Consider the following 14,334-nt stretch of genomic DNA (forward strand, 5'->3'; position numbering starts at 1 on the left):
CTGAGCCAATGGTTTTTCTCTCTCTTGCGCTGCGGAATTGTGGGTAATCGTCTCTCCCTGCTGGGTCTTAGTGCGCGTCTCTCACTGGTATAATCAACATCCGTGCCTGCGTGTACTGTTTACTATAACACTGTGACCGTGTGTGTGTGTAAAACATATTTTATTTTGTGTCTGTATGCGTGTGTGTACAGCCCGCGTGTAAAGCAAAAGTTAGTCTCATTAGAGAGGTTAAAAATCCATTTTTTCTCTTTTTGTCTCTTGTGTCTGTGTGTGCACGTGTCATTGGACACTGTGCCACACACAAACACACACATACATACAGACCCCTCCTACTTTCGCCTTTACAGACACACACACACACACACACAAACATTTTTTCTCTGCTCTGTCACAATTTATTTCAAAGGTAAAGTGCAGGTTACGTTGTTTTATTTTTATTTTACAGCAGTGATTCTGTTAGTGTGTCGCTCAATCGAGTGTCTTTAGAAAGATTTCTTGTTTATTTTTCCGATAAAACAGTCTTTCCGTTGTGTGTGCGTATGTGTTAAAAGACTGGAGGAAGGGTAACTGTGTAAGATGAAAAGGGGGAGAGGGGAGCTTAATTTAGATTCACACACACACATACACACACAGCGCCTGCGCGCACAAATGGAAACACTTATCTGTCTGGATTTATTTTTAGGTAAAGTTCAGGTTAATTTGTTTTATTTTTACTTTATATTTTGTATTAATTATTTTTATGTATTTATTTTTTTGGGGCTGTGGAACAAATAATTAGAGTTTTTATTATTTCCTATGGGAAATTTAATTTGATTTACAAGTGTTTTGGAATATGAGCCTGCTTCCGGAACGAATTATGCTCGTAATCCAAGTTTCCACTGTATTATTTTCTATATTGTAGAATAATGCTAAAGGCATCTGTAATATGAACAGCTGATGATAAAATGTTGGGATTTTTTTTTCCCTACTTGCCCTCATTGTGGCATTCCTGCAGCCTCTAATCTGAGGTGCCTAGTTAACTGGTGATTTCTAAGGCTGGTAGCTCTCAATGAACCTCACAGACACAACAGAGAGACGTCCTGGTCTTCCTTTGTTGGGACACTCCTCATGAGATTCAGATTCATCAGTGTTGGAGATACTGTACAAAGGTATTCAAAGGTATTGTATTTTATTTTAATATGGAGCTGGAGTTTCATGTCTTAAAGTAATGATGATGTGAGTTATTTTATGGGTTTGATGTGTTTGATTTTGGTCTACAAAGGATAAAAAAAGAAAGAAAAGGATATAATGTTTGGCTGAGATGAAAATAAAACTTGACTTGACTCAGGTAAGACTTTTAGAAGCGTCCTTTTTCATTTTTAAAAAGTAAAAATGCAGCACATAAATTCAGTGATTAATATAGAGCATGTTAAGCTCCCAAAAAGGGCTGGATGATTGAAAAAAAAAGTTTAAAATAATCCTTTGAAGAACAAGAAGGCACATTGATGACATCAGCGGTATTAAAACAGCATCATCAGAGTGATGGCGATAACCTTATAGTCATGTGATCATCAGGCTCATGTCAGTGCTTGGGCCCTAATAAAAAAATAAAAAAATAAAAAATAAATAATAATAATAATCATCATCATCATCATTATCATCATGACATTTTGTCTAGGTGTGTCATAGAGAGATATAAATGAATGCAGAAGTTTGTACACCCTAAACATGTCAAACGTAATTAAAAAAGTTATATAATAAAAAAAAACTCTATAAGATATCTCTTTCTAAAAATGGAGGTCTGTTATTTCTTTTGGTAATGATGTTAAATTGTCCTGGGGTGCCAGAAGCTAAATAACACATGAATAAGTACATAAAAAAAAAATGAAGGCAAGACATTTAAGGCAGGTCTTTTATTCTTCATCATAATCATCATCATTATCTTGATTCTTCTTCAATCAAATCACAACCCTGAAAAAAAAAGTAGCATGACTTTCACACAGGAATCATATTATTAGTTTAATTTAAGGCACTTTTTGCCTAAATGTTGTTGTTTTTTCCAATACATACAGACCATGTGCTTTAAATGTAAAAAATCTCATTTTTCCCCCAGTTGAATAATGTATATTTTATTATTATTATTATTATTATTATTATTATTATTATTATTATCTTAAAGCATGTTAATCATTTAATATTATGAATTATTCTAGGTCTGATGTAATGAGACAGTACCACAGTACTGTACCCCCCTGCTGGTGTGATGTGGTACTACACCATGTGCAGGAATGAGCAAATGCATGATGGTGCAGGAGGCAGGATGTGTTACAACAGCACGATTACTAAATATCCTACTTACCTTCACACAAAGGGACAGAAGACATCACACAATACTCTGCGATAAAAATAAAACCATGCACTCAATCACTTTACAGTAAAGACTAAGTAGAACCCTGAGAAAGGCCCTGATCCTGCAGTGATGGTTACAGGAGTAACTCGAGCTCAGGGTGGAAGCAGGAACGCTGAGGCTGTTGAGATCCGTCCCTAACTGAATTCTCAGCACTGCAGTATAAACACATCACACATGTTTAACAGTAAAGTAAAGTTACGTTAACTTACTGTTTAAATGTTAAACTTCTGCCCGAGTGATTTGAATGATGTCACTTTTATTTTTCACTCTACAGCTTTAAATTTAAACAGCACAGATGGGATAAGGTCATCTGTTTTGACACACAACACAACACAATAACAATCAATCACAACACAGCACAACCTAATACAATACAACACAATCCGAAACAGCACATCACAACCCAAGCAATTACAACACAACCGAACACAACACAGCACAACGTAATACCCAAAGCAGAACAGCACAACCCAACACACCACAACACAATAAAACCCAACACAACACAACATGGCACAACGCAAAACAGCACAACATCCAATACAACACAAGTCAGTTTCAAGCAGCACAACACAACATAGCACAACCCAAGAGAAACCAACACAATTTGACTCAACACAACTCAATCCAGCACAACATGACCCAAAAACAGCACAACAACCCCGCCTCCCACCAAAACACACACACACACACACACACAGAAAAAGAAACAGCGCAGCTGCGTCACTTTAATGCGCATCAGCAGCATCAGCAGCAGCTCGGCGACGCCCATAGCAACCTGCCCTCCTCCTCCTCCTCCTCCTCCTCCTCCCTGTTTTTCTCCCAGCAGCTGCTCTCACAGGATTAATCCCTCCGTCTCTCAGTGATCTGCCCGAGCCGCATCCATCCTGCCTGCTTCCTCTCGGCCTCGCGCTGCTCTTCTCTATCCACAGCGCCATGAACATTTTCGCTGCATCTGCAGAAGGTACTGTAACACACACACACACACACACACAAAAGCCTTTATTTCTCCTTTATTCACCTCATCCATTAATTCTGAATTCTGACATCTTATCAGATGCGCATTCTTGTTATTTGGTTATTTTTTTTGGTATTGTTATTGCTATACCTTACTGTATACTGTATCCCGTAATCTGTATCCTGTGTATCAGGTGATGCTGTGAATGTTTTTGTGTTTTTTTTTATCCCATGCATATGGCGGCTCATGCTGCAGAGACGTCTCTCTCTCTCTCTCAATCTCTTTCATTCTTTTCATTGCATGCTCTATTTAAATGCATTAATTTATTTGATATAAATATATTTTGTATTTTTATCCACTGCTTACATCACTCGAGAACCTCATTCGCGTTTATTTGCCCCCCCCCCCCTCTTTTTTTTTATTCCCGACCATAATAATAAGATTTTATTATAAGGAGCTGCAGCAGGAGCCGAGGGCTAAACCATTGTCGCCTCTCACAGGGGTGCACAGTTTCTCCAGACTGTAATATTCAGCTTTCTAATTGGTCTAATTCCTATCTATGTGACTGTAATAGACTGGAATCTTGCTAGAACACCTGGGTAAGCACCCACTATTGAGTATTTTTGATAGTAGGATTAGTAGTGATATAATGTGTCCCCCAAACCCCCCCTGCTCTGGGGCGAATCAGGATCAAAGGCAGTAATGCTGAGGTATAAATGTGAGATTTGGCCCAAAAATAGTGTCACAGTTGCCGCTGCTGATGCTGATGTGTTCCTAGTCCATCTGTATATCATCATCATCATCATCATCGAGTTGCTGTTGTTGATGTTTTTTGCTTTGATTTACCTTTTATTGAATTGGGTTAGACATTGATATGAAAAAGACCTGACGCAACACAAGACAAGATACAAAAACATATAATATAATTTTTTTTTAAACCTTTACTGAAGCCTCCCTGAGAAATAAAATACAAATATCTTTATTACAGAAAAATTACTTATTTTTATTCTTTAATGAATTCTACTTAAAAATAATTCTTTACTTTTTAAATTGACCTAAAGTAACCTTAATACTATAGCATTTAACTAAAATGGACATAAGTATTATTAATATGGGTAGTAAGTGGTCTTACTGATATTAGTATTAATTAGATTAATAGTATTATTAGAGTGTTAATACAGTAGTAGCACAATAGAGTAACATTACAGTAGCCATAGGAGTTATAATAGTCATATAAAAGCTAGTAACAGTAGACTTAGTGTACTAGTAGATATAATAATAAAAATATCAGCAAAAGTGGAAATTTAAGTGATAGCGGTAATAAAAGCAGCAGCGGCATGGAGTATTAGCAGCGTCAAGCGGTAGTGATCGCAGTAACAATAACAGTAGCAAAAAGAGTAACAGCAGTAGTAATGAGTAGTACCAGTAAGTAGTAACAGCACAAGTAACAGCACTAGTGATATAAATACTGCTATTACTTGTGCTAACAGCAATAACTAGAGTAATAATAACAATAGCAGTAGTACAGTAGTAACATCGGTAATACAAGTAACAGCACAACCAATAGCCGTAGTAAAAAGTGTAATAAAAAATAATAACAGCAGTAATAGTAGAAGTAATAACAACAATAATAGAAGCAGTAATAAGAGTAATAGCGGCAATAGCAGTAGTAATAACAGCAATATTAGCATTAGCAATATGAGTATTAGTGCTAATAATAGAAGCAGTAACAAGTAAAAAAAATAAAATAAAAATAGGAACAGCAATAATGGAAGCAGTAATAAGAGTAATAGTGGCAATAGCAGTAGTAATTGCAGTAGTCATGAGAGTAATATCACTAGTAATAGCAGTAGTAATAACAACAGTACTAGCAAAAGTAATAAAAAGTAATAGCAGTAATAATAGATGCAATAACAAGTGTAATATAGATAGGAACAGCAGTAATAAGAGTATTAGCGGCAATAGCAGTAGTAATAGCACTAGTAACAGTAATAGTAATAATAGCAGCAGGAATGAAAGCAGTAAGAGTCTTTGCTTTTATTCACCCTCTATTAAACCAGCTTAGACATTGATAGAAAAAAAGATCTGCCACAATACATTACACTACCTCTGTAGATTTACATTACTAGGGTCTGTGGTGGCCGATGGTGACCAGTGTATTTATTCCCATGTTACGGCCGTGGTAGGACCTCCAGTCAACATTCACACACTACGGGACTCCGGTTAGCCTAATCTGCACCTCTTTGGACCGTGGGAGGAAACCGGAGTATGCGGATGAAACCCAGTAAGAATAGGGAGAACATACAAACTCCATGCACACAGACCCCGAGGCGGGAATCGAACCCTGGAAGTGCGAGGTGACAGTGCGAACCACCACGCCACCGTGCCACCCTCAAGCAAACAATTCCCAAAATTATACAATGATAGGCTTCACATTATTTTCTGACAAATCCTGCCTTCTCTCATTTTGATAGCTTACAAGAATTCAGTCTCATCTATGATTCCTTGGATGCTTTACTCCGTGTGAAATGGCGAGTCGATCAGAGCTCCTTCCTCATTCAGTGAGACCCTGTGGATGAAAGTCTGAAGTCGTGGCAGATTGTCAAAGGTTTACACCCCTCGTTTATAATCTGATCAGATGTATTTTACTCCGATTGTGATTAGTGGTGGAAGATAAGAGTCCATGTAAACGCACCCTACTGATATGGTGAAAATTTGCTGTAAGGAGATGTTTATGTTAGAAGGAGATTGATGGAAGGAGTCTCCAGTGTCGGCACTTTGTAACCGTCAGAGGTACGGCGAAGTTTTCAGAAGAAGGAAATTAACGGTTTTAGGGTTTGCCAGTAACATGACAGACATAAGGGTCACCTTGCACCTCCAGGGCCCGGGTTCGATTCCCACTGCGTGGTCTGTGTGCATGTTCTGCCCCAGTGTTTGGTGGGTTTCCGTCTGGTTTCCTCCCACAGTCCAAAGACATGATGATTTGGTTAATTTGTGTTTCTAAATTGCCCGTAGTGTGTGAATGAGTGTGGGAGTGTGTGCATATGTTTGTGTGCCATGTTTACTGTAGGTGATGAGTGAGTGAGATGATGGTTTGCCTAAAAAATAGCTTTTTTTAATTAAGTGTTATTTCCTAACACTCATTTTATAATCACTAGTGTTGGATTGACGCCCTGCGGTGTTTATACAGTATATTTTCAGCGCAACACGAACTCAGAAAGTCTTAAATCATTACTCTGGATTTTAAGTGGTTGCTGGGGATTTTTGCAGCGTATGCATGTGAATATGACATTACATGTGTCCAAAAGTATTCAAATCCAGGCACGATGATGCGTATAATCTGAGATAGAGCATCAACTTTACAGCGTTTATGTGGAGCGGACGTGGGATGAGGATGCGCGAGAGCCTCTGGTTTATCTTCTGATTATTGCAGAACAGTTTTAAAATACTGCAGCGAACGGAAGCGAAGCAGCTTTATAACACCTACATCATGGAAGTCCGTCAGGCAAATCGGCAACTGTCGAGTTTTTTAAACAGACATGGCGTAACACTTTGACGTGGCTGCGTTTAGTATTTAGTATTGACGACCAATCAGAATCCAGAATCCGGCACCGCTTTGATCTAACAGTCCCTCTCTCTCTCTCTCTCTTTATTTTAGCCACACCCCATTTTCTCAGCCCTGACTCTAGCTGAAAGAAAGACCACGCCCCCCACCTGGACTCACCCGACCGATCAGGGACCTGGCAGCTCCGCCCACCCCGCCCTCTCGATGAGGGACAAAGCCACCCAGGTCGGCTGTGAAAATTTTCACAGTGTGCTCGTACCGTTTATACAACATGTCCATGACATTAGTTCCTAATTTCTTATTCGTCTCTCTCTGTCTCTCTCACTCTCTCTGTGCAGACCCCCAGGGCCTGGGTAGACGAGCGCAGGAGGGGATCTCACAAGCGTTCGGCGTCCTGCGGCAGCACCGACCAGCTAAAGGAGGTAGGACCCTTTAACCCGTTCTCCCGGGCAGTACTTAGATCAGAAGAGAAACCAAATAAATACGCAGGGATAACCTGAGTAAATACAAAATACAAAGGTATATTTTCATTTATTAATATCTTTTTATCTATTTTGTGAAAAAGTATTTGCCCGCTCCTGCTAAATCGTGAATAAGCTGTGATTTTTGGAAAGCTAAATTGCACTTGCCACACCCAGGCCTGATTACTGCCAGACCCGCTGAATCAAGAAATCATTTAATTAGCGCCTGTCTGACAAAGTCAAGCAACACCATCTAAAGACTGTGTGTACACTGTGTACAGTATATATAAAATACAAAGACAATATTTTTTTGTTTTTATGCATTTCATCTTTTTTTTCTCCCAGATTGCAAAATTGCGGCAGCAGCTTCAGCGCAGCAAACGCAGCAGTCGTCATCGACGCGATAAGGAGCGCAAATCGCCTTTTAACGGCAACCATGCTATTATCCAATCACAGGTGAATTTGAATGTGTATGTGTTAGTGTGTGTGTGTAAGTGTGTGTGAGCGAGTTTCCGCAATCATGACCTGACCTATAATCTGTCTGGCTGAAATAGATGAAACGTGTTTTTCTGACGCCCCACTTTCCTGAGCATGTGTCCCAGTTACAGTTACACGTCTCGTCTGAACCCTTTCGAGAGACGTCTGCGAGGACAGCAGCCTCGTTTTCAAATGTGTCACGACGTCTAAAGTCATTAGCACCGAGAGTGACTGAGCTGCCGAGCCCTACGCAGTCAGCGACGCTACTGAAACAATAATGGATTAGGATCTTACTGTATTTGTCCGAGCTGAGCTCACGGAACAATCTTTTTTTTTTTTTTTTTAATCCCTTAAATCTGAACAAATCTGTCTTCGCTTCTCTTCACACAGTCTCAGATGCCTAAAACCATCCTGATCCCCATCCCCATTTCCAAGTCAACTGCTCCTCGCTTCCGCAACAGCATCGAGGGCCTCAACCAGGAGATCGAACGCATCATCATACGAGACACGCCGGAGCGCGACGAGGTCATCATTGTGAGTCGTTAACAGTGAAGTCTTATACTGTTACTGCACGAGAATGCTTTGATTACGGTGATGATAAAAGCGAACGTGTGTGTTTTAGCCGCAGGACGTTCCAGATGGACACCGCGCTCCTCCGCCCCTCCCCCAGCGCAGCAGCAGCACACGCAGCATCGACACACAGACCCCCTCAGGAAGAAGCCTGGGTGGTAACCGTAGCAACAGCAGCAGCCGGGCGGACTCGGTGTCCCCGTCGTACCTCAGCATCCTGAATGACGCGATGGGAAACAGTCCCCTTAACAACGACGACACACTCAACGAGAGCAGGGAGAGAGGTGAGACACACAAACAAACACACAAACAAACAAACACAGAAATCATTACATGATTGCACACACAGACACACACACCGATGTCTCCTATCCTGTGTGTCTGTAGATCTGGGGCCGTACTCACCCCTGCCCAAGTACGCATCCTCTCCCAAACCCAACAACAGCTACATGTTCAAGCGGGAGCCTCCTGAGGGCTGCGAAAGAGTCAAAGTCTTCGAGGACAACCAGTAAGTAACACCTTCACTGTAGCTTCTCTGGGGACGAAATGCAAAAACCTTATTCTATTGGCAGATTAAATGAGTTATTTATAAATACATTCTTGATAAATAAGTTCTATTTGAAACCTAAATACTAGAACATTCAACTAAAATGGACATAATTATTATTAATATGGGTAGTAATGGTGTAAGTGGTATTGCTATTAGTGGTATTAATAAGAGTTAAAATAGTAGCAGTTGTTATAGTAGTCATAGTAGTGACAGTAGCTATATAAATACTAGTAACAGCAGTAAAGTTAGTGAACTATTGGTCATTGTAACAATAATAGCCAAAGTGTTAATGCGAGTAATATCAGTAACAAAAGCAGCAGCAGTATGAGTAATAACTGCAGTTATAAGAGTTATAGCAGTGACAATATAAGTAACAGCAGTAGTAATGAGTAGTAGCTGTAGTAATACAGTAGCACTACTATCAGGACAAGAGCAGTAGTAATTGCAGTAGTGATAAGAGTAATATTACCAGTAACAGCAGTAGTAATACCAACAGTAATAGCAATGATAAGACTAATAGCAATAATAATAGCAACAGTAACAATAGTATTAAATGTAGTTACAGAAGTTATATTAACAGTAATAAGTGTAATTGTGGCAATAGAAGTAGTAAGAGTAACTGCACTAGTAACAGCAAGAGTAATAGCACTAGCAATAGAAACAGTAATAAGTCTAATAGCAATAGCAGGAATAACAGCAACAGGAATAGCAGCAGTTATAAAACAATAATAAGAGTAATAATGCAATAGCAGTTATAAGAGTAATAGCACTATGAATAATAGTAGTAATAGCAGTAATAACAGCAGTAGAAACAGCAGTAGTAATAGCGGTAGAAACAGCAGTTATAATATCAGTAGTAATAGCAGTAGTTATAGCGGTAGTAATAGCAGTAATGATAGCAGTAATAACAAAAGTAGTAATAGCAGTAGTAATAACGGTAGTAAAACCAGTAATAGAAGTAGTAATAGCAGTAAAAATAGCGGTAGTAATAGTGGTAGTAATACCAGTAATAACAGAAGTAATAATAGCGGTAGTAATAGCGGTAGTAACAGAAGTAGTAATAGCGGTAGTAATCGCGGTAATAGCAGTAGTAATAGCGGTAGTAAAACCAGTAATAACAGAAGTAGTAATAATGGTAGTAATAGCAGCAAAAACAGCAGTAGTAATAGTGGTAGTAAAAGCGGTAGTAACAGCGGTAGTAATAGCGGTAGTAATACCAGTAATAACAGAAATAGTAATAGCGGTAGTAATAGCAGTGGTAATAGTGGTAGTAATACCAGTAATAACAGAAGTAGTAATAGTGGTAGTAATAGGAGTAAAAATAGCGGTAGTAATAGCAGTAGTAATAGCGGTAGTAATAGTGGTAGTAATACCAGTAATAACAGAAGTAGTAATAGCGGTAGTAATAGCAGCAGTAACAGCGGTAGTAATAGCGGTAGTAATACCAGTAATAACAGAAGTAGTAATAGCAGTAGTAACAGCAGTAGTAATATCGGTAGTAATAGCAGTAGTAAAACCAGTAATAACAGAAGTAGTAATAGCAGTAAAAATAGCAGTAGTAATAGCAGTAGTAATAGTGGTAGTATTACCAGTAATAACAGAAGTAGTAATAGCGGTAGTAATAGCAGTAGTAACAGCAGTAGTAATAGCGGTAGTAAAACCAGTAATAGCAGAAGAAGTAATAGCAGTAGTAACAGCGGTAGTAATAGCGGTAGTAATCGCGGTAATAACAGCAGTAGTAATAGCGGTAGTAAAACCAGTAATAACAGAAGTAGTAATAGTGGTAGTAATAGCAGTAAAAATAGCAGTAGTAATAGCAGGTGTAACAGCAGTAGTAATAGCGGTAGTAAAACCAGTAATAGCAAAAGTAGTAATAGCGGTAGTAATAGTGGTAGTAAAACCAGTAATAACAGAAGTAGTAATAGTGGTAGTAATAGCAGCAAAAACAGCAGTAGTAACAGCGGTAGTAACAGCGATAGTAATACCAGTAATAACAGAAGTAGTAATAGCGGTAGTAATAGCAGTAGTAATAGTGGTAGTAATAGCGGTAGTAATAGTAGTAATAATAGCAGCAGTAACAGCGGTAGTAATATCAGTCCTAACAGCACTAATAACAGCACTAATAACAGCAGTAGTAACGGCAGTAGCAGATTCAGATTCCACTCTGCTTCGTTTTGTCCAAAGCAGATTACTGGATCATGAAGTGACAGGATTATTCTGCCTCTTTAACCTGATTTGATAAGCTGCAGAAGCTGTGCTTTCAGGAGTGTTTTTTATGTGCGTGTGTGTGTGTGTGTGTGCGTTCAGACCCAGGCCGCTGCAGGAGATCCCTCCGTACCTGTGTCCAGACAGGAACAAGGTCAACTTCATTCCTAAGAGCGGCTCGGCGTTTTGTCTCGTCAGCATCCTGAAGCCGCTGCTGCCCACCCAGGAGCTGAACTTCCGCAGCGGCGTGTCATATCGCAGTCTCTCCCCTTCCCTCGTCCCTCTGAGCGGGGTCGGGGTGCGCAGCCTGTCCCCTTCCCTCGGCCCCGTCCTGACACGAGGGCGCCAGTCCCCCTGCCTCCCGCGCCACCTGGAGGAGCCCGAGGGTTAGAGTCGCTCGAGAATCTCCACCAGTCCAGGAATTTCATCATCTCCTGCATCATCTCTTAAAGAGACTCGTTTTCTCATTCGATCCAAAATCTCAAAAGCTGTGACCGCATCAGGTTTCGATTTGTTTCCACTGATCCAAATGGCTAGCTGAAGCTTGAACAGGAGAGCGTTGTAACGTGACTTTGCTTTACTGGGTTAGGACGAGACTGTCAGGTTCTTGATGTGTACGTATGTAAAGTAGAGCGTTTTTTTCCCTTTCTTTTATAGCATTGTTTTTCATTTTTGCTCCGAGTGCGTTATCGCAGTTGACCATCAGAGCTTTTCAAGAGCCAAGTTTCCTTGTACATATCCCTTCTTTAACTTTTCGTTTTTTGGACTCTCAGAGGATCATGGGACTCCAGTGTGTTGTGTGTATCTACAGTATGTGTGCGTTATGAGTAAAAAGAGGGGGAAAAAAATGTAGCCAATCACAGGGAGGGACAAAACGAAACAAAAAAAAAGCTATTCCGATCACGTGCCTGGTACTCACCGTCTGTAGCAGCGAAGTCCTGAACCTGGCTCTGACCTTACCTCTCCGGGAGTCTCATTTATTACATTGGTTTTAAATTAAGGGCGGGTAAAATTTTCTAAATTTGTACAAACTACGCAGTGTTTAATAAAACTGCACACACAAAAACACAACGAATGAGAAAAAAAAGTCACATTTACAAGCTGTGAGATTTAATCGATTTTTTTTTTCTACGTCGATACCGAACGGTTTTTTATAAAAACTTTGAAAATTGACATTGAAAATGTACACCAACTTTTCCACAAATGACTGAAATTTCTTTCATTTTAATGTGAGATTAACACTTCTCACGCCTCGAGCTTGTAAACGGTTAGTGCAGTACCGCCACCTACTGGATGGAGTGTGAAGTAAAGAATTGTACGGCATTTACGGTAAATGTTTGTTACAAACTCTTTAGTCTTTTCAAATCTGATATAGAAACATAACTGCTTGCGACAAATCAGACGATAAACATTAAATGCTATTAAATCGACAATCGTAATGAAGACAAAAAAAAGATTTTTAACACTTAATTTCTAAAAATCAACAATCGACCAACTGTGATTCACAGCTCCAGTTACATTTACATAAAAGAAACGCCTTTGAATTTACCATATATGGTAGTCAAGCATTTTGTTGTCATTAACAAAACAACAAACATAAAACCTTGAACTGAAAATTTAGTATTTTTTACTTTTCACTCTCCCTCAGTCTTTGATGTTAACTTGATGTTAATTTAAATCGGCAACCTTAATTTTAAAAAAGGCTTTTTTTAAAAATAACATGATCAGCTGAATTTTTTGTTAACTCAAAAAGAAAGAAAAAGAAGTTACGACTCGAAACCATCTAGTAACTCATCTTCTAAACTTTATAAACGAATTAAAGGTATCGTTATAAACGAATTAAAGGTATCTGTCCGCATGCACGATGGATAAATGAGACCCCTGGCCCCTGGTTTACTCCGCAGTGTATAGAACCGCGTCCTTATTCCCTTCCTCGCTCTTTAGCTTTAAATAAAGCGCAGGTGGAACAGGAGGATCTGGTGCTATGTAACGTTAACCTTAATTATACTGTTATTATGTTTAGGTTGAAATAGTTAGCGAGAGAGTAGAAAGTTTTTTTTTTATCCTGTTTTGAGCAGACCCGAGTTGGGAAATACGGAAAGTAGTTTTCATCCAGATGTTTCGCAAAGTTTAAGCGAGAAAAAAAAAGTATTGAGAGCAAGCGAAAACATGACTTTTAGGACATACGGTAGCTACTTCACTCATTTTTGTGTTGGATTAGAGATATTGAATTTAAACATATGTAGACGTGCAGTACACCATGAACAACCTGCACAGGCTCTATAGAGAATGTTTTGCTCTACCATCTAATGGTGATTTCTTAATGTTAATATATTTAAAAAATAAAATGAATAAAAATAAGGCTCAGAAATTTATATTAAACGATGGATAAAAGTATGTTTTAAAAAGCAGAATGGTGGTTTTACTAGAAAGAGATAAAGAGAGAGAGAGAGAGAGAGAGAGAGAGAGAGAGCGCGCATCAAAATGGAAACATGTGGATGGAAGCGGCGAAGCATCTCTGGAGGCGTCCTGAAAGGAACCGTAGCATCTTTATACTGTAAATGAATTCACGCATCATACTGTGAAGCTCAACTTTCTTCCTTTAACAAGAGTCAGATATAAGTGGAGCGGAAAGGGAGGAAGAAAAAAAAAAAAAAGTGTCTACTGCCTTAAAATAAAAAAAAATCCATTTTGTTAATTAGGATATTTGTTAATTAAACGGCTGGTTTAATCAGACAAACGAGCCGAACGATGCTAGCACTGTTTATGCGTCTTGTTCACGGGATCAAACGCTACGTCCTCACAGCCTTCCGTCAGGAAAAATGTGACTTCCTGAAAAAAAAAAATTTACAAAAAGGAAAAAAAAGGTGGGGTGGGGGGGTCGGGAGACATTAAAAACATCTGAATCTGGTCAAATACAAAGAGTTTATTTTATTGTCTGGTCGGTCGTCACATGAGTACAGTCATTGTAAAGAGCTCTCTCACCTCATCCATCACATTGTACAGTGTTACATGATCATTCAAAATGAAAAAAGACAAAAAAAATAATTGCATAAAATAAATCAAGTCAAAAGCAGCTGTGAATGGTGCAGTGTACATTCTTTACGTTGGTGAAATTATAAAGGTTTTAAACACAATTAAAAGTGCAAGGCATCAGAT

At 39.1% G+C, this 14,334-nt stretch overlaps 1 protein-coding gene across 1 annotated transcript; it reads left to right on the top strand.

Annotated features, from left to right (window-relative positions):
- The first annotated feature begins 3,215 nt into the window (after positions 1–3,215).
- On the top strand, positions 3,216–13,626 carry fam117ba (family with sequence similarity 117 member Ba). The gene is made up of 8 exons (XM_053498696.1): positions 3,216–3,353; positions 7,006–7,137; positions 7,251–7,334; positions 7,719–7,829; positions 8,241–8,384; positions 8,473–8,704; positions 8,808–8,928; positions 11,278–13,626. The coding sequence occupies exons 2-8, from the start codon at positions 7,117–7,119 to the stop codon at positions 11,564–11,566; spliced, it is 1,002 nt and encodes a 333-aa protein (XP_053354671.1). The 5' UTR covers positions 3,216–3,353; positions 7,006–7,116; the 3' UTR covers positions 11,567–13,626.
- The last annotated feature ends 708 nt before the right edge of the window (positions 13,627–14,334 follow it).

Source organism: Clarias gariepinus, chromosome 6 (genome assembly GCF_024256425.1).
Source record: "Clarias gariepinus isolate MV-2021 ecotype Netherlands chromosome 6, CGAR_prim_01v2, whole genome shotgun sequence".
In the NCBI taxonomy this organism is placed as follows: Eukaryota; Metazoa; Chordata; class Actinopteri; order Siluriformes; family Clariidae; genus Clarias; species Clarias gariepinus.